Source organism: Octodon degus, unplaced genomic scaffold, assembly GCF_000260255.1.
Source record: "Octodon degus isolate 3935 unplaced genomic scaffold, OctDeg1.0 scaffold00003, whole genome shotgun sequence".
NCBI lineage: Eukaryota > Metazoa > Chordata > Mammalia > Rodentia > Octodontidae > Octodon > Octodon degus.
Window position 1 is genome coordinate 23469136 of NW_004524579.1, and position 25351 is coordinate 23494486.

The 25351-nt window shown below is 47.3% G+C and overlaps 1 protein-coding gene across 2 annotated transcripts in view; it reads right to left on the reverse strand.

Moving 5' to 3' along the window:
- Loxhd1 (lipoxygenase homology domains 1) overlaps window positions 1–25351 on the reverse strand; it is a 175933-nt gene that overhangs the window by 16459 nt on the left and 134123 nt on the right. Inside the window, exons 27-35 of one of the 2 annotated variants that reach the window (XM_004623623.1) lie at window positions 24714–24868; window positions 20786–20995; window positions 20529–20664; window positions 18055–18263; window positions 17019–17204; window positions 14140–14267; window positions 12370–12487; window positions 10400–10574; window positions 8219–8404 (exon numbers count right to left, since the gene is read on the reverse strand). In XM_004623623.1, the coding sequence (XP_004623680.1) occupies window positions 8219–8404; window positions 10400–10574; window positions 12370–12487; window positions 14140–14267; window positions 17019–17204; window positions 18055–18263; window positions 20529–20664; window positions 20786–20995; window positions 24714–24868 (1503 nt within the window). The remainder of the gene's footprint in view (window positions 1–8218; window positions 8405–10399; window positions 10575–12369; window positions 12488–14139; window positions 14268–17018; window positions 17205–18054; window positions 18264–20528; window positions 20665–20785; window positions 20996–24713; window positions 24869–25351) is intronic. The other variant, XM_004623622.1, reaches the window with a different exon arrangement.

Here is a 25351-nt window from a genome sequence, read left to right on the forward strand (position 1 = left end):
TTCTTTTTCTTTTCTTTCCCTTTCTTTCTTTCTTTCTTTCTTTCTTTCTTTCTTTCTTTCTTTCTTTCTTTCTTTCTTTCTTTCTTTCTTTCTTTTTGCAGAACCAGGGACTGAACTCAGGCCCCTGCGCTTGCCAAGGAAGTGTTTATTCTACTGAGCCATTTCCCTGGCCCCTATAAATTTTCTTACAAGGGATGCATAATGTAGCTGAAAAAAGTTAAACTGAACAGGAAAAGAGTGTCATACACAGAGAGCTGAAAGGGCATGTAGAGTGACTTTGGCTTGTACTAACCTTTAAACTTTTATCCCTGGAAAAGAAAGCTGCTATACAGAGGAAGTTGGGTACAGTACCTGGACTTCTGTGTTCCTCTCTGACACCATTGTCTTAACCACGTAGGCTCTGTGAGGATACAGAAATCTTCCTATCCCTGCTGAGTCTCAAGACCTACCAATAGTATCTTGCTTTCAGACCTAACACCTGGCCAGAGAGAAAAGAGGCTGGCGTCTCTGCCTACAAGAGAAAGAGGATCACATCAATGACTCAGGATTTCATTAAGTCCAGAATTGTTATGGGCCAAAGTCATTAGATAATCTTTATGTAAGAGGGTTTGGGGTGAGGTGTTAACTTTTTGGGGGAGTTTGTCATCTAAATAATAAGAGCAATAAGCTACCAATGGAGCTGTTCAGAGCTGTCTCTGGTGCTGCACATCCTCTCTCTCCCTTCATGGTTTTGACAGTGATGAGACAGAAAGAATCAGCTAGTTGGTCATCAGGTTTTAGAATACAGTAGAAAAATGTATCCAGAAAACTGAGACCGTCTCGTTATGTACAAAACCAGTGTTGTGGAGAAGGTGTAGCTGGTGTTGGAAGACTCGGTCATGAGTCTGGGATGTGTAGCCAGGGCTGTTTCTGAAAGCATCAATGCATAGAACTCTGGTTCTGGAGAAAACAGACTTCCCTATGGCTAAAGCATGAAAAGACAAGAAAGAATCAGAGAACCCAAAACAGAAATACAACTGAATTCTATTAAGATATATTAAATCTTTTTTATAACACAGGCAATGTGATAGGCATCAGGGAAAGAACAATGCCTAAGACCCTGGTACTTACAGAATTGATAATGAAGGAGAGTGAAGGTAGTTACAGATAGGCTGGCTGTTCAGGGTAGGGATTAGAGTAAGACAGGGCAATAAGAAGAATGTTCAGTGAGAGGGTGAGGATGTAAAAGGGTTTTCCACCCAAAGGCCCAGAGATACAACCATGGCAGGGTGCCCAGTGCGAGTTGGGTCACAAGACCGAAGTACCAGTTGCTAGAATTAAGTTGCAAGTCCACAGTAGGATCAGCAGCTAGGCTGTGATGCCAATTATCTCTAGGATTTCTCCTTTTCATCCCACAGATAGTTTGTTTCTGTGTCCCAGTTACCACTGAAGTCATTTCTTGGCTATGGAGACTCCAGCTGTGAGAGTTGGGAGTGGCATGTTTGCCAAACAGGTCATCAAGTGACACTCCATTGAGTGTTAGGACTCCTGGCCACCAGTCTCATTATGCTTTAAGCTGCTGTACTTAACCTCACTGACATCAGACTTTTTGATAGAACTGCGATCTGATTTGGTGTGTTTTACCTTGGAAAAGTGGCTTTAAATATCTTCCCACCCAGCAGTGAATAGAGACTTTTCCTTTTCTGCAGAGACATGGCTGAATTGAGGCCCTATGCAATCTGTAGTGTTCTCCAAAATGAGGTAACATTTTCCTATGACAGCTGTAAAAATTACCACATACTTGGCAGCTTGAAACAAAAGGACATTTCAGTTCTGGAGACAAGAAATCTGATATGAATATGTCAGAAGGGCTATCCTTTACCCGGATGTTCCAGAGAAGCATCCTCTTCCTGGCTTTCAGAGCTCCAGCAACCCTTGTGTTTCCTGAGCTTGCAACAGCTGTCTCCCCATCTACTCTCTGACTCCTTCACATGAGTGCCTTTCTCTTTCTTCGACTATTCTCTCATACTCTTATAAGAACATAGGGCATTGTTGAATTTAGGAAGCAGCTTAAATCTAGAACAACTGATTTCATCTCCTTAATATCCTTAACTAATTCTATTGTCAAGATCCCATTTCCAAGTTGAATCACATTCTGAGGTTCTGAGTAAGCAAGAGTTTGGAGATGAGGTGGATTGTTTAGTTACTGTTAGAGACTAGTACATGCTTTAACTAAGAGTGTGAGATATGATGTGCTACATCTGGAGACTGGAGATTTCTAGAAAGAGATCCCCATGAAATTCTAGAAAATTCTGATCCAGAAGCTGTTATGAGTTGGTATCAACTTATTAATTCACTCACATTATTATTAAAGACTTACCATACACAAGGCACTGGAAGTACACTTGTCAATCAAATAAATTTCTACTCTTGAGAGACGTAAAGTCTGTTAGTTGTAACTAGGAAGACAACAACAGTTCAGCACTGTCAGTGCTACAAGCAGTGGTGTGAGCAGACAAGTTTAGGAGCAGAGTAGGAAACATCTAACCTCATTTGGGATAACCAGGGAGCTTCCTGAAGAAGACACTAGGTAGTCTAGAACTCAAGGATGCACAAGGATTTAGCATAATAAGAGAATTTCTGGAGCATATTTATCTCTTAGGTATCTACTTATGAATAACTGTTAGCTTGGGTAAGAGATGTGTGATTTCATGCAGGGTGAAACTTAAACAAGGACTGTCTTCCAAGTTAATGTAGCTGTTCAAGAGAAGAGAGTGAATAAAAGAAAATCTTCTGAAAGGAAATAGTTAATCTTAGAGAGCTCCTATTGTTCAAACCTGTATGTGCCTCACTATTCTCTGGATGGATTGAAATATTAGGAATCAAAAGGCAATTCTGCATCATGGGAAACATTCAGAAAACAGAGAAGGCAAGGAGAGGCTGAGGCTAGGTGAGAAATGTTCTTTGATGTGTGTGTGTGTGTGTGTGTGTGTGTGTGTGTGTGTGTACCTAAGAAGCAGTAAAAAGCACTTGTGTCTGATAAGCACTAATCCATGAATGATGAAAGGTCATTCCTCTCTACGACAGTGACTTGAATGGTTAGCTATGTAACAAAACTTTTTATCAAGGAACTCTAAGAATTTGCCAGGAAAAAAAAATCATCATTTTATGCATTTTGAATTGCTTTGCTATTTGAAAGCAAATGTGGCTTAATGTTTCCTCTACTAAATTTACATCCAGGAAACTTTGGAGTTGGATGACAACATACAACATCTTGGGATTTCACGACCGGTGAACAGTCCTTGGCATTACAGTCCATACACTGAGTTCCTCCTCCCTGAGCACATTGCAGTTTGGAAGTACACAATGTAGACACAGTTCTACTCCTCTCTTCCTCCCCTTTCATTACCTAACCTTTAAAGAGGGAATTCTTAGGAGTGACTCTGGATAGCCCTTGTTTTCTTTAAATGACACTTTTTCATAGACTCTGATTTGCTCTTATTTGTGGCTGTAATATGGTGCTCGCACTAATGTCTTAGATTAACATCTCAAGTCATCACTGCCAGCTAGTTTTCCTGCTCAGGTCCTGACCCCACTGTGCCTGGACACCCATTGGATATCTCTGAGGCCTTTAAATTAAATTTATTAAGATGAAGAAAGTCCACCAGCATCCTCCCCTCTGCCTTAAATGTTTTTCAAATCTTGCTGTCTTTTTCTCCATTCTCACCCCTACCATCATACTGCAAAACACTGCCTTCTCCCATCAGTCTTTTAGGCATCTTCTGGCTACAAGATGGTTCATTGTTTTCTCTATCTAACTATTCTCTTAGTTTATACACTGATCTTCCCTGAGGATGCCTGTTCTTTAGTTCTTTGATTATACCTCAGCATAGTTAGGATACAGACCCAGTCTGTGCCTTGATTTATCATTCATGGCCTGCTCCTGCCTATGTCTTAGCTTACAACTCCATTTCATATTTTGCAGTCATTCTGGTTTTTTCTTGATTTCTTGGCACTTATTAGTGTTTCTTCTATTTCAAGGCTTTTCTATTTGCTATCCCTAAACCTCAGAGGCGCTCCTCCATTCTTAGTAGTCACCACACTTCATTGACCATCTTTTCATGTGAATTCCTCAAGTTTTAGTTTAAAGATCATTTCTTCAGAGAGGCCTTCGCGTCCTCAGTCTAGCACCCTAGGACCTCCCTTTTAGACACATAGTTATTTTAATCATTTACTTTGTCTAGTCAGTGTATTTTTCTGCTACAAGGTTGTCTCAAGGTGACAGGCAACTTGCCTGCTGCTTACTGCTCTGTCCCCAGAACTGGATTCAATGCCTGGTGGTAAGAACTCAGTACATAGAGCTGATCCTCTATGTGCTATCCACTTATGGATGTTCCTATTTGCTAAAATTTATTTGTAATTCTCAAATTAATACACATGAGGTCCTTCATGAATACATAAAGAATGGCAAAAAGTTTGAGTCAGCTGGGGCAAGTGTTCCGGGTGATGCCAAAGGAGGCAACATCACCTCTTGTTTGTCTTACATTGTAAGCATGTGTCCTTTTCCTGTCTTACTAGCACTAAGATTTTAACAGCTTTTGTGCTTTTTGTTAGTGAATTCTTTGTTTAAAAATGGCCTCCAAACATAGCATTAGCACCAAGCTAGAGAGCTGGTTAGTGCTTCCAAGTGCAAGAGGTCTGGGATGTACTTTACAGAGAAAATATACGTTAGGTGAGTTTCCTTCGAACATGAGTTACAGAGCTATTAGTTCTGAGTTCAGTGTTACAGAATAAACAATATAGATTAAATAAGATGCTTTAAAGCAGTAACACATATAAAACAAGGTCATGTGTTGCAGTTGCTTTAACCAACAACTCACAGAAACCCCACACTGTGTCTCTTGTAGGGGAAATGGTTCAATATTTGTTAGTTCAGTACTCATAGCACTTGACAGTGCATGACAATAATGAGAGCCAACTGCACTTGACTAATTAAATGATGTCAATATGAACTGTGGGGGTTGTTAGGGTTGCAGTCATAAAGGACCTGGACTGCTCATTTTTGTTTAAAGGAGAGATCATATTAGCTAGGAGAAAAAACAAAAACAAGAAAGGAAGAAACTTAGACACCACTGGAAACAAATAATATCCCTGACTGCTGAAATTTTACTGCATGTCATTTTAAATTTCTTCACAAATACATAAGGATCTACCTTCCTAGATGGGGAACAAGGGATGGCGTGGAGGCAGGAGTGCCTCAGAGGGCTTGGTGGGGGGGGGTGGTCATGAGAAACAGCCAGAAATGGAAGGGGTGGGAAGACATGAAGGCAGGGCAGCTCCAGAAGAAATCCACTGAGGGGCCAAGGGCTTAGTCAGCAGGGCCTAAGGATGGAAAAAGATGGAGCTGGAGCTGAAGGCCTTTGCAGGCCAAACTCAAGGAAATGAGTTCTATTCTTGAATCAGCATTGCTCTGCCATTTATGGATTGAGGGTGGAATAAGATGGACCACTTTGCCAAGCATCTAGATGTCTGCAGCAGGCCAGGCTGAGCAAAATCAGCCACCAAGGCAGGAATTCACATCAGGCAGTAGAGCCCAGAGTCCACAGAAACCGGAGGAGTCAGAATCACGGACAGTTCCATGGAGCCCGGAGACTTAAATGATCCCTCCAAAAGTGTAGTCTTAGCATGATGTTCTGTCCATTCCCTCCCCCTGCCCCACCTTGAATGAAACACTCATACTGTAAATGACCCCGGCTTAGTTTTCTTTCTTGGACAATGGAGGTCATCTACCCTGCATGAAATTCTTCCCTACACACTTTCGTGGACTGACTGGGAGGTGGCTGGGGAGCCCTGTGCCTTCTGTGGTTGAGCCTGATGGGATGCCTTAGACTGCTTGGGAATACTATTCCTTCCTTCACAGCACTTTAGTTTTTTTTGGTCCTGTTGTCTCCAAGGTAGAGGCTAAGAGATGTGGTATTTCTTAGCTCTTTCTGAATTGGGGAGCTAACAGTGGTTGAGTCCCCACTGTGCTCTGATCCCAAACCCTGTGCTCAGCCTCATTAATTTACTCTATCAGGTCCCTCTAATGAGGCAGGCAATGTCACATGCACAGGACTTGCCACATTCCCACTTGTCTTAGCCAAGGGATCCACTGTTGAGTGCCATTGGCAGAGGCTCACTCAGCTCTTGGGAAGTGTCTAGAGCCCAAGAGAGTCTTCATGAATATGATGATGATTGTTCAGTCAGATTTGCAACCACCAGCCACCATTCTACTGGTCCTAAGACAGTCATGATGATCAGTGGGAGGGCAGGGGGAAAGATCAGGGGTCTTTGTGTTGTTTCCTTCTTCATGAATGACAACTGAGAATTTTTTCTTTGACCAGGCTCAAGATGCCATTTGAATAGACAGATGAGGAAGAGGAATTCCTTTCACTGCACTTTTTTTTGGATAAGACCACTTCCCACCCTCATGCACCCTGCCAGGAAACATATGGGGGAGCCCAACAAGCAGAGACACAGGCAGCTGTCCCTAATCTGCCTACTTGAGCCTCTGGCACAGTGTCAGGTGACCGTGTGCCAGCTGTGGCTGTCAAGATGGGCTGTTCACAGTGCAGTGGGTCCAAACAGGCTCTCGAAGACCTGCAGCTAGTAGTGACTATGTCCTTTCTTCCTGTTTGGTCCAGAAAGATTAGTGACTTAGCAAAACTGTGTCTCTTAGCAAAACATTCCATCCATCGCAGGCCTCCATATTCTTTGGTTGTAGAAGAAGAATATAATGATGTGAGGTTGTGTTTTGTTAAAATATAAAGTGTTTTAAAAAATCAAATGTTTGTAACTTTCACTGAGTTCTAGATACAACAGGACACTTTTGGTATGTAGAAGCCTGAATGGATGCACAGGTGATTTGAAAACTGGAAAACATTACATTATTGCTTTGAAGAATGACTATTTAATCTGAGCATATTCTACATTAGGGAAAATGTTTTAATAACTTTATCCTGTTAAAGCAAAACAGTGCAGCTTCTTTAAGAAAGTGGTTGCCAACTGGAGTTGGGTTTCATCAGCGACAAGAGGGATGGGCTCACCTATAGTGGGAATGTGGAAGGAGTGGGGAGAAACAGCATCAGCGCGGCTCTGTGAGCTGGAGGGGGACGTGGAGCGCAGCTACAGAAGACCTCGATGGGGTAGCCGCAGGGCTGCTCTGAGAGAGAGGGGCTAGGAGAGCAGTTCGCATGGGAAAAGTGAAGTTTGGTACCTAATGAGCGTTCAGCTTTCATACATCACCTAGAGCTTACAGGCGGAAAGCCAGAGAACACAGAGGGCTGGAGACAGCTAAGTGCTAATCAAAGAAATGTTGAGAACATGAACGTCATCACAGTTACAGATATGACAAAGTATTCCTTATGTACTTTGAAGCTAAAAAATGAATTTCTCACTTGGCTTATATCCTGTTTCATGCTTTATAAGTGAATTTAGCCATTTTTAGGCTTCCTATTATAAACAAACAAGCATAATCCTTTATGGAAAATCCATGGGCCATGAATTTGGGGAGATAGTTCTTCCTAATTCTTCTTTTCTTCCTTCCTTTCTTCCACTCCCACCTCCTTTCTACAGTGTCAGGGATTGAATTCAGAGCCACATACTTGCTAGGCAAGTGCTTGACCCCAGCCCAGCCCCGATTCCTTAATTTTTATGACTAAACTAAGTAAAAAGGGTCAGTCAAATAGCTCAGCAGATTAAAGTGCAAGCAGACGCAGGGGCTGGGGTTTCGATCACTGGGTCTGCCAGGTCGATCCTGCCCCCAGGGTACGCTGAGATGGCAATTGAGACTGGGTGTGGTGGCACGCACCTGTAATCCCAGCACTAGGGATTTTCTCCTGTAAACAGGAGAACCACTATGAGTCCAGACTAGTAATGAGACCCTGAACGCCTTATAGACCTTTCCCTAAAATACAGAAAAAAAGTAAAAAATAAAAAGTAGAATTTATGTTGTGACATCACAAAAAATGAAAAGCCATGAGTCACCCAGGAGGAGGCAGGAAGAGCTAAGCTTCACCCCGTGATCTGCCCAGAACCCTTAGTCCTCACTGGGAACATAGGCAGGATGATGGCCATCAGCCATTTGGGGCTGTCTTCCTGCTGGAGCAGGTAGAGTCACCATTTGTCCTGGGAGACAGGGAGGCTCCTGGGGAGAGCCAAGGGCTGCCCTCCCATCACTCTGGCGGGAAGCAGGAGCTACCTTTGTTGTCATGCCAGATCCTCAGCTTGCAGAGGTGGCCTAGGCTTAGCATGTCAGAGAAATTGAATGTGTCTGTGTTGTTCCGCTCAAATTTATTCCAGTTGGCAGACTGCTTCAGGGCCAGGGTTCCGCTGTCTCCGTTCTCCCCAAAGATGATGATGAACACGTTGGCATCAGTGCCTGCTCCTGGGGAGCACAAAAGAAGGTTGTGGGTGCCCATCTCAGGCACATAACCCCCTTGTTCTAGCCCTGTTTCTGGGTTTCCAGAAGAGCCAGGGAACCCATGTGCAGAGGGCAGAGTTGACAGGCCAGAAGAGAGGTCACAGGGGCTCGTCTTCAATTCCAAAATGCACATTTTCTTTGTGCCTTCCAAATGCTGTTGGCCTAATTACACTCATGCAACTGTGAATATTTTAGCAAAAAAAAATGCATTTATTTTGGGAGAAAAAAGCATGCCATGTGGCCTGGCTTTACAGTTAAATGTACAGACTTTGTCTTGCATAAACTGGGTTCAGGAAAAAGCATAAAGGTCCATACTCCTTCAAGTCCACCTCTGAATGACACTTCACTAGAGGACCATATCATTAGATTAAACCAAATAAAGGTATATAAAATCACCCACTATGAAGCCAATGTTAGGCCAGTAGTGGTGCATACCTGTAATCCCAGCTACCCAGGGAGATGAGGCAGGAGGACAGGGAGTTTGAGCCCAGCCTCAGTAGATTAGTGACTTAGCAAAACCATGTCTCAAAATTTTAGAAAAGGGCCAAGGATGTAACTCAGTGCAAATGCCTTGGGTTAAATCCCCAGTACCTAGCTCAGCAGACTAAGTGCCTGCATAGGCAAGTGCAGGGACCAGGGTTCAATCCCCAGTTCTGCATGCTGCACCATCCCTGCCCTTGGGCAGGGCTGAACTAGCGACAGAATCTGGGCATGGTGGCGCATGCCTGTACTCCCAGTACTGGGGAGGCTGAAAACAGGATCACTACGAGTTCGAGCTGTGTAGTGAGACCCTGTAACACAAAAATAAATAAATAAGTTCCCAGTACGATTAAATAAATAAATAAATGCAGATGCCATTAGAAGAGGAGCTTTGTGAGGCTCGACTGGCACACACCTGACATCAGTGAATTTAGCAATTATTTTCTGAGCGAACACATTGCGTGGAACAGAAGAGCATGAAAACATGTGGACTTGGAACTTGGAACAAAAACAATGAAAGCTCTATTGTGAGAAGAAAGGGGAGAAAGGAGAAGATGAAAACAATTTTACCAGATTTATTGAGCACCACGTATGCCTGAGAATCTATCATGAGACTTTCATTTCTTTAGTTAAATGCTTCTGTGAAAGTCATAAACTACCATGACCAAAAAGGTAGCCCTTCACCAGTTGTCTACAAGCAGGTTAAGTTTGCCAGATTTCCTGCAATGGTTCTTAGAGAGGTGTGGCATAGAGGATGGTAAGTAGGCGGCATTGCCTTGTGGCTGCATGAAAGTGGGCTTCTCAAATCAGGGAGCTCTTGTCTTTGACGCTGGCTTTTTATTTTTTCTTCCTGGATCTGCTTGGAAGCCTTTCCTCAGAGTGTTCCATCTGCCTAAGTGACTTCTGTTTGTCTTTCTGGGCATGGCTTTGATATCACCTCTGGGATGTTCCCACAATCCTAACTTCTGTCCTGCTCTGGGTTCCCTGGTAGGATGCTGGGTGGCACCTGTCAGAGCCTGGCCACTCAGGGCTGAATTTCTTACACCCAAATGTCAGAGCTGTGAGGCTCTGCAACAGTCACACTCTCTCTCCTTAGTCTCCAGACGAGAGCCTGAACACAGGAGATGGTTGCCTGGCACCTGGGTGTAGGAAGGACCCTGAGGATGCCCCAAACGCATAGCCCCAGGTAAGGGGTGCGGCAAAAGGAAGACAAGGCTCTGAGTCGAGCACTTTGGACTTTCTAAAAGTGCAGACCAGACTCCCCAAAAACATCCTCCCTCACTTCTCTGAGGGGTGGAAAGGAACTGATTATCTTGGTGGAGATAGTTTGGCCAGGCAGAAAATGACCCATTGTGGACTAACTAGCTTTCAGACGGCCATGTGAGAAGAAAAGCACTAGCTGAAAACCAGGTACTGAGCCAGAACTTGAGGGTGGGGGACAAGGATGGTAGGGAGGGGGTAGGCGGGGAGGCAACCCACCCAGGACATTGCTGGTCTTCACTGTGACGGTATAGGATGTCCACTCCATCATCTCCTCCTCATCAATGACAGCACACATCTCACACACCAGCGTCTTCTTGCCCTTCCGCTGCGATAGCCAGTCTCCATAGTAGAACATGGTCAGGTCTCCGGTGCTCATGTTTTTCAGCAGTATCTGCAGAGGGTCCCGTGCAGGAACACACTTCTTTTGCCCACTGAGTGCAGCCCTGCCTGAAACTCAGGGACCCAAGGTCCCCAACCTGAGGGGAGCTCTGTGGCCCAGACTTCAGGGTCTAAAAACCCCAGTGACTCCTCCACCTGAAGGTGTAGGAAGTGACAGTGCTTCTCAAAGATGCTTGGCATGGTGTACCAGAAGTGTCTGCTGAGTAAGGAACAGAGAAACAGACCAGCCAAGCCTCTGACCGCCACAGACACCAGGGAGCAGTGAACTGATGACATCTGCCAGGTCGTCCTTAGCATGGCACCATATTGCCAGTGCAAGAGAAATCTGTTAATGTCTGAGCAGGGGAGGAAGAGCCTGCGGGGACACAGGACAGATGGCCTTTGGTGGATGATGTATGAGAAACTGACCCAGGCAAGAGAGCGCAAGTCTTCGCGTTATGGGTAGAACTGTACTCCCCTACCCACCCAGATGTGTCTGCCGGAGGCCCAAGCCACAGTCCCCCTGGAATGTGACCTTATTTAGAAAGTGGTGAGCACAGGTGTGATCATCCCAGATAAGGTCAGCAGAGTGGGCCCCAATCCAGTATTGCCCACATTTCTGTGTCTTACAGAAGGGGACACGCAGACCCAGGAGAGTGCCCTGGGAAGGCGGGCGCCACGCAGCCACTGCCCATGGGCAGGTCCCATGGGTAGAGCAGACTCTTCCTCATGCCCCTACCCCGAACCCCGAATCTTGGACTTCCAGCCTCCAGAGCAGTGAGACAATGGAGCCGGATCCCCAGCCCACAGTCCTTTGTCATGGCAGCCCCAGGACACTGCCATCTAATGAAGGTAGCACCACACGTACTGTGGAGCTCAGAGCTCATGTGACACTGAGGATGGCTTTGCAGGACTTCTGCCCTTGTCATTAGTCCTAGTCCTTGTTGCAACTGGAGGGCTGCAGGTAACGTTCCTCTTGGAAGTCATGGCCTCCACTTTCAGGCCACATAGAAAGCACAGTGGATCCTTTCCTTTTATCATGTTAGTTCCCATCAAAACACTCACTGCCTCATCCAGGCTTTGGGGAATCTCATTTCTGTTCCAGGGCAGTGAGGGTTAGTGCCTCCCTCTGGGCAGCCTGGAGCCCAAGGCCCCATGAGGCTGAAGGAGGCAAGCAAATTGCAAAAAGTAGATCCCACGAAGGAGAAGTGGCCTGCTTCCCTTGGGGGAAACTGAGTCAGTGGCACATATGTGCCAGGGAGGGACAAATAGAGATGGGACTGAGAACCCCCAGGCTACTGTGGAGGAGGTCTTGGTACACTGGCACCGAGAGCCCACAGACTGTACTCCCAGCTAGGCTGCTCATGGCCAACCTCAGGCTCTGCCTGCATCAGAGGGCAAAGATGGAAAGAGGAGGCAGCCACTAACCAGGGGGAGCACAGGAAGCTCCCTGTCTGAGGACCTCGAAGGCCACCTGTCTTGCCACCTCTGTCACAAGCTCACTATGTCCCAGTTCTCATTGCTCCTCCTTTCTTAACCTCCCCTCCTTATGTCCCAGAGGAAGCCCACTACAGGACTCCCGACTCCAGGGTGTCCAGCTTAGATGGCAACTCAAGCCATGTACCCCAGCAGCCAAATCCACTCTCACTGGACACAAACTCCATTCTCTGATGAATTCATGCTGAAGGCAAGGTGGGCCATAGTGAGACTCATGGAACAACCCTCCCCTGAGGTGCTGGTATTTTAAGGAGGGCCACTGACAATCCAGCCCAGTAGGGAGGAGAGGCAGGCAGGGCCTGGGCACTCACCCTCTCCAGGAACCACTCGGGCCGGCTGCCCAGGCCGTCGATGCGGATCCGCATCTTGGTGAATGGGGCAATGTCCAGTATCTCCATGATGAAGGTGTCATTCTGCTCCCGCTCGAACCTGGGGGCCGGAAGCAGGAGCATAGAGGGGAAGCTGGGCATGGCCATAGCCAGACGTAGGGTAAAGAGAGGCGATGAGGCCTGGCCTCAGCCCTGGGCTGCTTCCAGCAAAGGCCCAACAGCCTGGCTCTTGCTCTCACATGTGTTCCCAGACTAGGCTCTGTGGGTTTGGCTGGTAGAAATGGCGCTGAACCAAGAGCTATGACTTCTGAGTCCTAAACTCATTCTGAGTGACTGAGTGACTGACTGAGTGATGGAATGAGGGAACTGTTCAGTCACCTTGAACAGCTGCAGCCCTTCCTGAAGTGGGCTTCCTCACCTGTAGTCTGGCTGCCTGACACTAACTGCAATTCCACAGAACTATTATGGAGATCAGATGGATGTAAAATCAAAAAGAATTTCATGCTTGAAAAGCTTTAAATGAGACACTATGATTGACAGGGCCGCCATGAATGGTGGGGCAGGTTGTACACTGTACAACTCTAGAAGGTGTCATTTATAGTTTTCTATGTGCAATCTGCATGACTGAATATAGCAGCCCCAGCTGAGGTAATGCTACTGACAACTGCAAAATGGTAGCAAATAGAAAGTAATGCTGCATTTGTTGCTATTATTGTTTTTCTGCAGGATGACTTCATCATTGCGGAGATGCTCTCTCTTTATTCCTTCCAGCTCTTCCACCTGCATTTGCTGGGGAGAGGGGCTGAGTGAATTGCTGTGGCCAGTGCTGAGCTCTGGCCTCTCGGTATGGCATCTGACCACAGGCCACAGCACTGGCCAGACTGTCAGGCCTTCTCTCTCCATGTGCTCCATCTTGGCCCTGCAGCCTTTCATGGGGGAAAACACTGCTCTGCCTAGGAGCAGGCTGTGTGCACAACACTAGCCCACTGGGCCTTTCTACCCAAGGCCCCCAGGCAAGGTGCGGACACTGTAATAAAGGTCCCAAGACCCAGGGGCACCTGCTATCCAGCCACACGGGAATGTAATAAAGCCAAGCATTGCTTGAGGGTTCTGGGCCTGCAGACTAGGGCACCTGAGAAATGCCAGCTCACCCTCCAAAATAAATCTGCTTTCAGTAAAACATCTTTTAAGGAACAAGGTGCCTGGGAACATTTATAATACAGTTATATTTGTAATGATGAGCAACATTCCAAGCACTGCATTTTGGAACTTAGACACTCCTAGAGAGGAGAGGTCCACCTGTCCCATCAGCCTTTAATACAATGGGTATCTATAAAATAGGATGGAAGGCAAGTGTGAAATAATCACCCAGCCCTCAACCGGCTGCCATGTCCTATCTCAGCTAGGTGTCTGGAACCTAAGGGGGAGAAAGCCTAGCTCTCAGAACCCCAGAAGATCCAGGAGTTTGGGATTGGGTAGAGACAAGAGCCTGAGCACAGAGGCTCAGCAGCCACAGTAGGCATGATAATAGAGGCCCTAAAACCACGCCCTCTATGGCAATTGGCTCCGGATGATTAGGACCTAGTCGGTGTCCACTAGGCCTTCTTCTGTTGTTCCTGAACTCAGCTGAATACCAACCAGAGAGACCCAAATCTGCTCTTACACTCACAGCCTGACCAATTGGTCCCTGTGCACCTGCAGTCTCACTATGCTACGAGTAACCCTTCATTGTAAAGGGCTTCCTCTGGGTACCTGGCCTTCTTTTTGTCCAGTTGCATCTCTTCTGTGCTCCCGTTGATGCCATAGAGGGTCATGAAGATGTTGGAGTCAGTGCCCCCGCCGACCACATCACCTGTCCACACTGTCATTTCATAAAGCACCTGTCATGAGAAGGACGTGGCTGCGGGCTTAAGCCTCCCCAGCAAGTGACCCAACAAGCCTTTGTCTTCCCAGGGAAAGCACGTATACTTTCCAGACCTCCTGGCCCTGCAGAGGGCCCTCCTCCCAGCCAGTGTGCATGCCTGGAGATCAAGGGCCATGACTGTCCTTCTCTGTGGCCACCCTATGCCCAGTCCAGCACTGGAGATGAGCCCAGTTCCAGCAGAGGGCGCTCTGTAGTGGAAACATGGCTGAGTCGGTGTTAACTGATTCTGCTGATTCTGTCAGTCCCTCCAAGCTAGCAGGGCACTGTGGCAGGACGGTGGCTCTGGGAGGCCAGGCGCCAGAACTCCATTTGAATCTGAAATCTGCCACCTACCAGTTTTTGACTTAGGGCAGATGGCCCCTCTCCAGCCTCTACACCTCTTGTGGGAAGCAGGGGCACAGCCCTGGTAGAGCTGAGCTTCAGGTAGTTTGCCTTGGCACCTGGGGCTCAGTCTGTTATGTGCAAGGCCTCAAGAGGGAGCAGTGGTTCTGGGGTCCCCACTTCCTGCCACAGCCAGCTCACACCCTGAGGTCTGAGCAGGAGGGCTCCTGGGGCTAGGGGTAACATTTAAGACAATACTATTTTAGCCCACCTGGAAAATGGAGCCATTGTCTATTTAACTTTTTTTTTTAATTTAACTTATTTTTAAATTTAGATTGGGATTTTGCACTTTTGTTTAAGGTTGGCTCAAAAAAAAACTGAGCTCCCTTTGTCTCCACTGGAGGGTAAGGGAGAGTTGCCCTCCCCAGGGAGGGGCTGTCCTGCCTAAGGCCCTGCCTTGATCATCGTCTGACAAGAAAAATCACCTAGATCACACTCTGGAATATTCTCTGGTCCCGGGTCTTTTTGTTTTTTAATGTATTTTTAGTACAGGGTCTATAGGATCTCACTATGTAGATGGGACTCAGAGTGATCCTACTGTTTTGAGCCTCCCAAGTTCTGGGATCACAGGCGCATGCCACCATGCCCAGTCTCAATTGCTGTGTCAGTGTGCCCCAGGGGTGGGGCCAGCAGGGCATGCTGGGGATTGAACCCCAGTCCCTGCTCTCTGCCTAAACAGGCACTTTAGTCTGGTGAGCTATCTGGCCAGCCCTGGTCCTGGATTTTTACTCCACTCTTCTTATTAGGTAGTCATGGACTATTAAGTCTACAAGTGCAGGAAAGAAGGAAAGGCCATTCTGACTATCTCCCTGGAACATCACTGGCCCTTGCTTCCCTCCACTGGCTGCCATGTCCTATCTCAGCTAGGTGTCTGGAACCTACCACTCAGAAAGCCTAGATCTCCGAACTCCAGGTAATCATCACAGCGGCTATGCCCTTGCCACAGGATATGGTGGATGGGTGCCTTCCCAGCAGCATCTGGAGTCTCTACCATGACGTCTCAAGATCAGAAGTGCCCTATGCAGGGTGGACCCACAGGCCACTTTCCACCAGAAAACGCCCTGGCTGCCCTCCAAGGGCACTTGTGATGGACAGGAGGGGCTCCTGGGAACACAGGCAGAGCCTGACACTTTCTGATGTTATCCAGAGAGGCATAAAAAATAGAGTGCCTTGGTGGCTGGGTGGTGACCCTCAGCCCCTGTGTGTCCTTCATCCACCTCCCTCTTCTTTACACAGGTGCACCCCTTTTTATGTAGTTGGTGAGTTTCCAGAAAGAGACAGAAGCAGGGCTCCTGTAATTCTAGCCTGCTCTCAGGTGTCATGGAGAGGGGGCCAGTCCAAACGGCCCCATGGTGACCCTCCTGAGTTCTTTTGTTCCAGGAATAGCAGGAGCGTGGGGTGGATTTTCTGCCCTGGGGAGGGTGCGGTGTGCTGAGGGTGGCACACAGTCTGGGAAGTGGGTCAGAGGCCTGTGATGAGTGGCGTGCTCACCCACACCGAGGTCTGGCCGTGCATGGACATGTCTGGGAGGAGCAGCTGTCTGCTGTAGGGTTCAACTCCACTCTGCTATGAGAAGAGGTGGGGGCAGCACCCAAGCTCTGCCCCGGAGGAGGTTAGTGTCCAGAACAATACGGCCCTTCCTGTTGTCCTGCACAGCAAGTCCGGCCTTGCAGACACTGAGTTACTGCTTTGGATTCAGAGGCAGTGGTAGAGCTGGGGTGCCTATTGATCACACAATTTAACAGAGCGAAAGAGAAGCCTGCAGAGTGAGATGACAGAAGGCCCCTGGCCTCTAGACATCCTGCACCTGGCTTCCTGCTGGCCCTCAGCTGTGAGCTCACACAACTGAAGCACACTGCTTGGACCTGCTATGTTCCCTAGAAGAAGGGTCTCATGTAGAACACTCACTGCATTAAGAGATTTAGGGGGCTCAGAGTATCTATCCCAAGTGCCATCATTCCCAGTTCCCATGCTGTGGCGTGTGTGGAGTACCCTGGGAAGACAATGACCCTGCATGACCGTGTGGACCTGTCACTGCCAAAGCTTTCTCTGGACAGTTTATGCTCATTGGCTCTCACCAAGATCTGACACAGAACAGGCAATGAAGGGAAATTCTATTTCCACGTGGTATACGAGAAGAGCAAAGCTCAGAGAGGCCGAGTGACTTTCCCAAGGTCACACAGTAGCAGACCACAAGGACCAGAATCAGCTGACTCCTGATGAAGGGAGCCTAGCCAGCATACCAGACTCTATGATGAGTCTCCTGCCTCCCTCCCTCTCATGTCCCTGCTGTCCCTGCTAATAGTGACACCCACCTCCCCCATACCTTCACTCCAATGTTCACCACCAAGGCATCCAGGAGGTCAAAGACTCGGGAGGTGACACCATCGCCTCTGTCCTTGGCAAGCCAGCAGTTGCAGCGCACCGTGTACTTGGTGCCCTGGGTTGGCACCGCCAGACACAGCTCCTCCACCAGCCAGCAGCTCTCAGGGGAGGCCCCATCATGGCCCAGCTGACCGGGGACAAACCAGTTCCATGAGGATCTGGGTATGACTGGGATGGGAGCATTCCCTCCCTGCCCTGCACCCCATCCCCATCCTCAGAATTTCCCTCTGTGTGCTGGGCATTCAGCAGAAGAAGGTTCTCCCATGAAGGAGAGGAAATTTTGCAGACCTAGTTAAGGTCTCCGTGTAAATTGCTGGGAGGAATCAAAAGATGGCTTTGGTAGGCTTAAGCTTATTAGCTGAGTCCTTTAGAAGAGAGCCTGGAAGTTAGAGATGGAAGAAGCCAGAGAAGCTTGGGGCTAAAGAAATCATCCCTTATCAGCCTTGAACAAACACACTAGTAGGTTTCAGAGATGGACAACTACATGGCTGGGAATGGCAGGCAGCCTCTGGGAATGAAGGCTTCTGTCTTACAAACCTTAGAAAATGGATTTGTCCAATGACCAGTGGGCCTGGGAGAGGCCCCAAGTGTCAGACAAGATTGTAGCACTGATGCAGTTGGCTTTCATCTCAGGAAGGCCTTGAGAAGTGGACACAGCTGACTTATATCTGGACCCATGAGCAATTATACAATCACGTTGCTTTGAGTTACCAAGTTGGTAAGAACCCTTTACACAGCAATAGCAAGCCAATGCATAGGGCATCCCCATGGGGTAGGGGTGTAGAAGATGCATGTGCACAGGGTCAGGCGGCTAAACCAAGTAACCCAGCTCTTTGATGGTGAAGTCCTGGCGGTCTTCCTCTACCACCTGCTCTGGAAGGCTCCAGGTCATTGCCCTCCACTCTCCACCCCGAATAGTGGCTAGTCCCTTCCTTTCCTATGGGCAGCCACCATTATAGAGCCCTAAAGACCAGCACCTCTATTTTCTTGATGATGCCCACATCTAAGCCTCCAACGTAGAACTCCTCCACAGAGCCGCAGGCAAAGCCCCTCTTCCCCTGGGGGTAGTCCAGCCAGATGCGATTGCTGTATTCATCCTCCTCCCCAATCAGTATGACGTAGGCTCTGCTGTCAGTGGCTGCATCCTTGTGCTTCCCAGTGGTGACAGACACATAGTAGGGAATAACTGTAAGAGATTGTGAGGCCCAGTCTCTTAAAGGGCGAGCTGGACAACAGTGCTGCCCTGTGGGAGGGTGGACTTGGAAATGGCCTCTGGAGGGTGCCAACCTCAGCCCCCTGCTCAGAGAACATGTGGGACACAACTGCCCAGACTGCTGAGTGGAGTACAGTGTCTATGTCCCAGGAAAGTGAGTCTGTAACTCCTGATGTGACAGCCCAAGAGGATGTCCTCTTCACTTGTGTGGAGTATCAAACTTTCAAGATCCCTTTGCCTAGTGATCTTACTTGAACCTAGCACTACCTGGTGAAGAAGGCAAGAGCAATACCTTCTCCCCAGGTTCAGAAGTTATAAGCTTGAAAATCTTTCAATAGTCAGAAGAAATGAGTGTTTAGAGAAAAAAAAAAGAGCAAGGTCTCAGAGCAAGTAGGAATTGGAGGAAGAATAACAGAAATGTACCCTATATGTAACATGGTAGCTGAAAGTCTAGAAGCTATCTATTTCCGCATATATCAGACTACTCAGAATAACAGCTTGCTCAGGTAGTGTGGTATAGATGTTTAGCTATCCACTCAGTATTCAGGCTTTTCTTATCTAGGGATGTTTTTTTTTTTTTTTTCCTTTTCTGTATTTAGGACAGAAATCTACATGGTCTCACTAGATTGGACTTGTAGTGATTCTCCTGTTTGCAGCCTTCCAAGTGCTGGGATTATGGATGTCGCCACCATGCCCAGTCTCAATCGCCATCTTAGCACGCCCTGTGGGTGGGGCTGACACAGCATGCCTGGGATCGAGCCCTGGCCACTGCACTTTGCCCAAGCAGGCGCTTTAGTCTGCTGAGCTACCAGGCCGGCCCTGGGTATAATATATAAGCAGATATTGTTGAGTGGGTTTCTGGGAAGTCTTTTTTTTTTTTTTTTTTTTAAAAAGAAGTTTAAAGGGCTTGATTTCTTGGACAGAGTATTCTTTTGCCCCTTTCCTTTTCATGCATTCTGCTGGAGAGGTGAATGGGTTGGCTGGAGCTCCGATAGTCATCTTGGAATAATGGGTATTGAGGTGGAAGCTCTTTATTCATAAGGCTGCTAGAGTGACTAGGTTGAAGGGAAGTAGGTCTCTGACTGCACTAGAGTTGCTGTATTATTTGCAGATGGTCTATTTTGGAACTTTTATGTAAGAAAACAGTACAATTCTGAATTTGTTTAAGTCACTAGACTCCTAGCCTCTGTCATTTGCAGTTAATAATTTGTTTTGTTTTTGTTTTATGTATTAAGCACAGGGTCTACAGTGTCTCACTACATAGATTGGACTCATAGTGATTCTCCTGTTTACAGCCTCCCAAGCGCTGGAATTACAGGAGCACACCACCATGCCCAGTCTCAATCGCCATCTCAGCACACCCTGGGTGTAGGGTCAGCGCGGCAGGCCGGGTGATCAAACCCCTGACCCCTGTGTGCAGTTAGTAATTGATACAAGTTGGAAACCCTTCTCTTGGCTTATCTTCCTCAGTTGACTGGGAGATACTGCCCTGGCATTTTGGCTTTCTGTCATGCAATGTACATCTCTTTGGAAAGTTTCTAAACTATTCCCTCTTGGCTGGAATTATATGCAGTACTTTCTGCAACTGCACATGGTCTTTTTCTGTCTTTGCAAAGAGAACACCACTGGCCTTTCTGATTGCAGTGCTTAATTAAGGACAAGCACAGTTTTGGTCCTGTCATTTATTCACAGAGTGACGAGGTGAAGTGTAAATAGCTTGGCTCTCTGCCCGACCCCACAACCTACCACACAGTCTCCTGGAGAGCAACATCGCGCTTGTCACACTGTTATGCTTAAGAGAACTGAATAAAAGGCAGGCCTTGAAAGGTTCAATAGACAAATATAGAACTGCCTCATCTCAGAAGTCTGCTTGGTGAAATAAACTTGCCAGAGAATTGTAATATCATTTCATGAAGGAAAAATAAACTGAAGCCAAGAGCAGAGTTTGCAAATATAACTTCCTGGTGGAAAATTGGTGGATTAAGGATGTTGTCATTCTAACATCTCTAGCCTTTGCTTCTCTATCCGATAATGCGAGCTCTCCCTCGCTGCCCTATCACCTCACAGGGCCAATGTGGGGATAAAAGTAGGCAATACCTATGAAGACTTGGTAAACCACAAAGCAGAAGACCTGAGTCACCAATGATGAGAGACTAATGGATAGCCTGTCCAAAAATAGTTTAAAAGCATTTCCACATGCCTGCTCTTCCTTTAAAGGGCCTCTGCTGTTCAACTTACCTGGGCCCTCCTGAACATAATCGACCATGGGCCCTGTTACTGTGGCAATGTCCACATCAGCCATCTTGGAGCTCAGAGCAATCTCCCAGAAGTCAGCGGGGCTGCTGCAATTGCTACTGCGGTCCCCAGTGTACTCCTGTCCAGAGAGGCATGACACTGACTCTTTAGACTTCCAGCACTGTTTGCCCCTTGAACCCCCCTACAAAGATGGTGACAAGCCATAGCAAAGCTGAGGTTCTAACCAGCTCTCTCTGTACCTTCTCGTAAAAGAGTCTCTCCAACCTCCCATCCTCCTTCTTCAGTGACAGCCAGCGCCCACACAGGAACAGGAACTCATCCTCATTGGTGTCATTCCAGATCTCCACCTTCTCCACATACCAGTCTGCACACCACTTTGTGTTGTCATGGCGAAGCTTGATCTTGTAGATGACACCCAGGTCAGCAGCCTCAATTATGAAGGTGTCAGCCTGGAGAGCCCAGATATGGAGCTCTGGCGAGGCAGCACTATTTCAACCCACTCCAGCCCATCCTTCTAGGATTTCTTATCCTCCTCCAATACTGGTCTGAAAAGATCAACATCACTGTGGAATTTCTCAGGCCCAAATCCCTAGGACAATTGTTTTCTGTCTGAATTCATGACCTTACTTTCACAGTGGCTCCATTTAGCAATCTACTCTTGCATGCAAAGCTGTTTTCATACAAATTTCTATCAGAATGAGCCTGTAGGAGTTTGGAAGATGGACTATGACAAGTTGTGTGAGTGGAGATGGGACCTGAAGACAATGGCAGAGACAGAGGAGGGGTGCCTGTCACTGTCCTGTTAATTTGAGCTATGAGTAATTGACTGAGTTCATTAGAATAAAAATGGCACATTCAAAAATTCACTTCTTTGCATCCATCAAAGACTCTTATATGTGCATAGGGATGTTTATTGAACACCTATTACAGTGGGAAACTGGAAACTACCTGGAGCCCACCACTTCTGGAACAGCTAAATAACCTGGGCACAGCCTCTCCCATAGAATGGATACATGTGGTAGCTCAAAGCAGAGCCGGTTCCCTCTGCATTTGAACATCCTACCACTGAGAGAGTCCCAAGGCATCCCACTGTGGATGAAGTGCTTAATACTATGATGCCTTTCACGGAAAAAAAAAATAAAAGCAGTGAGTAACATTGTCTACCTCCTCTGAGAACATGCACAGGTGAGCAGAGAAAATTCTAGAATGGTGTGGAGATAGGAGAGAGCATAGACATTCTGGAAACTGGGCCCAGTGTTCCATAGGGGACATTGCAGGCAGCCTGAGAAAAGGGCAATCATGAAGATATTTTCAAATCCTGTGAGAACTAAGGTGTGGTCTGCAATCCATGGGACCCCTAAAGGATTCACAGAGGGACACCTCCATCTGTTTTGCATGGGTTGATAGACTAGCTGTTGAGGGCTGGAGGAGGAAAATCAGGCCAGTTCACTAAGCAAGACCAGAGGAGAAAGGGCTGAATGTGAGGGGCTAGTTTGGCTGATCTGAGATATTGAGAGAGAGAGAGAGAATCTGCTGGACAGGCATTTGGGCTTGGTGGAGAGAGGGTGCTGCCAGTGAGTGGGGTGTCAAGGATTGGTCTTGGACTCCAGAACAAGTGACTGAAAAATGAAACTTTGAGATGCTCTGTAGTCAGCTTGAAATCACAAAAATAGGGCCTAAGCCAGATGTATCTCTAGCTCTCTTGATGGAGCACTAAACCAAATAAAAGAAAAAGAGTTATTGGAACAGTGAGCAAAAGAATTTCCTGTGATAAAAGGGGAGAGGGGAGAAGGGACAGGGAACAGGGGAGAGGAGAGGGGGGAGAGGGGAAGGGAGAGGGGGAAAAGAGAGAGGGGAGAGGAAAGGGGAAAGAGGGGGGAGGGGGGAGGGAAGAGGGAAGAGGGGAGAGGGGAGAGGGGAGAGGAGAGGAGAGCAGAGAGGGGTAAAGGGAGAAAGAAGGGCCTGAATCAGACACAGAGGAGAATAGATTGCATCTCTTTCATTTATACTTTCATTCCTTTATTTCCTCAGTACATATTTAGTACCTATTTTTTTTTTTGGCCAGGCTCTGTAAATATATCCATGAACAAAAATCCATCTAACAGCTATACAACATATTGCTGTTTTACCAACGCACTTGCCTGTCATCAGTGCAGGCCGGGGGCAGGTGAGATAACTGTGTTCCAGGCATGTTCTATTAACTCACGTGTTTTAATTCAGTTGAATTTTACAATGACTCAAAATTAACTATACTTTATGGACAAGGAAACTGAGACACAGATAGAAAATAACTTACCCCGGATCATACAGCTAGTGAGAATGAAACTAGAAGCTGGACTTAGGTGATCTGGCTCCAAAGTCTGGACACCTGAAGAGCCATGTCCTTAGCAGAGTCAGGGACATCACACTAATCTATGTGGTCTCTTTGGCTTTCTATTTTTCCAAAATGGAAAGAAGATGGCTGTCCTAGCTACTGTACATGGGCAGTGAGCGACTGTGCCTCTGCTGGGGGTTGAGGTGACTTTTAAGTTATTTTCCCTATTTCTAAGTGCTGTTATGTCATGTCTTGTTTTTAGTCTTCAGGTCTAATTAGCAACCACATGGCTATTCCCATTTCAAAGGTAGAAAACTAAAGTTAAAGGTGGATGGGTTCTATCTGGATCAAAGAGCAAATGAGTGGGAGTGTGGGGGCCTGTCCTCCAGGGACCTGGTGTCTAGGCTGGGGCTCCTGCTTGAGGCCCGGCACATGGGGTCACTGGCCACTGCACACCCATGTAGGTGGCATCGTATTTACTTGTCCAACAGTTTATTTCCTCCCCACCAGGATTAAGTATCTCAGCACTGAGGATCATGCCTGGCTGAGGGTTAGGCTTAAGGACATCCTTCATGAACACCCTGAGGTGAACATGAAGTCCCCACAGACATGGCCATGGGCAAGACCACCCTTTGTGGTAGGAGACAAGTCCCTAAACCTGATCTTGGAGAATGCCTGGCCTGTTGAGATTTCAGGCAGATTTAGATGAAAGGGAAGAAAGAGAGAGACTGTGGATCAAGTGAAAGGATATGGCAGAAAAGAGATAGGAAGAGGGTCTGTGGAGAGAGGGGAGCTGGTGGGAACTGGTGGTAAGGGAAATTTGGCAATGCCTGTCTTTGAGGACAGTCTTTCTGGACAGATTTCTTTTTTATAAAACAACTGCATCTCAGAGCTGCAAGGACCTGAGATACATAGTGGTGTATGTCTAGATGTCCCCCCAAAGCCTCATGGGGTCATAGGGCTTTTTCAGAGATGACTGAATTTACAGTGAGTGATGCTGGGATTAAGGTCATATGACTAGTAGAAAATCGGCGCACTAGTTGGTTTGGCATAATTCTGGCTAGGATTAAGGGTGAGAGTGCTACACCCACCCTAGGGCCAGATGCCTGCATGCAATATAAAGGTAAGAAGCCCTTGGCAAGGAAATAGAAGCCACCCTGCCTTGGAGCCAGCCAGTGATGGTCCGAAATCTCCACAAACTGTGAGCCAAATAAACCCCTCCTCCTTTAACTTTGGATGATGGGTATCTTAAATCAACAACAAGAAAAGTAACTAAGACAGGTGCTTTCTCTATATGGTTTTCAAGCCTCTTTATAGTCACACAGGCCTTTGCTTGATAGGGGTCCTGTGGTACCCTAACAGAGAGGCCAGGTCAAAATGTTTCTGTATCAGTAGTCACAGGGAGCCCATCTGTTCCCCATTGTCCCCAGGCTGCCAAGGGCATCAGTGCTGCTCAGGGTTCTGCACTTTATAGATTAGCTAATTCATATCTGACCCCTCACTCTACAGATAAGAAAGCTGACAGCCAAAAAGTTGAATCAGACAAGGAGCAGAGGGCAGCACCAGACATGCCTACCCCCCAGTGGAGCTTCTGTTGGCATAGCCCCACGTATTCCATAGCCTGCACTTCCACATGCAGGGACCCAGCCTGCCAATGACCACCACTATGAGCTGGGTTTGCTGATGAGGATGAGCCAGTCCCACATAGCCAACAATCTGGAGTCAGGCCCTCCTGGGCCTCCAACCCATCTGTAGGACCCAGAGTAGGCATCCTGAAGCCCAGCAGGGCCAGTGGCCAGAATACTGGAGTGAGGGAGACAAGGGAAATGGGGCAAACTCAGTGCACCTCCTACCGTTCCTCTCTCGAACTTGTTGGTGCGGTTCTCAGACTTGCCAAGGTACCGCTCCCCGGTGTCCCCCAGGTCCCCGAAGATGGTGATGTAGACCTTAGCATCCGTGCCTGCCCCAGGAACATTCCCTGTGAAAATCTGCACCGAGTATAGCACAACTGGGCAGGAAATCAGAGAGACAGACAAGGGGGAGAAAGGATGACAGCAATTTAGGAATGTAAGTCTGGGACTGGGTTTGTAGGAATTACAGCAATCTGTCTGGACTCGGCAGAGGCAGGGCCTTCCTGTCACTTGCTCAGCAATACAGTTTGGCTACACTCTGTGTAGACTCCCCAGGGACAGTAGGTGGTGGCATTGCCCAGTGTGGACCAGAGGATGGTGACTTTTTGACCATCTCTTGAACCATCCAACCACATAGTGGTCTGAGAGAAAGATACAGATAACTCCTTGAAGGGTGTGCACATTGCTGCCACTAAATCAGCCTGCCATGACACACCCAACAATGCTAGCTTTCCTGTGTCATGGAGATCAGTGTCAGCACCTTCTAACTGGGTTATGAAAAAGCCGATTGCTTCTCAGTCTTTTCTTTCTTTCTTTCTTTCTTTCTTTCTTTCTTTCTTTCTTTCTTTCTTTCTTTCTTT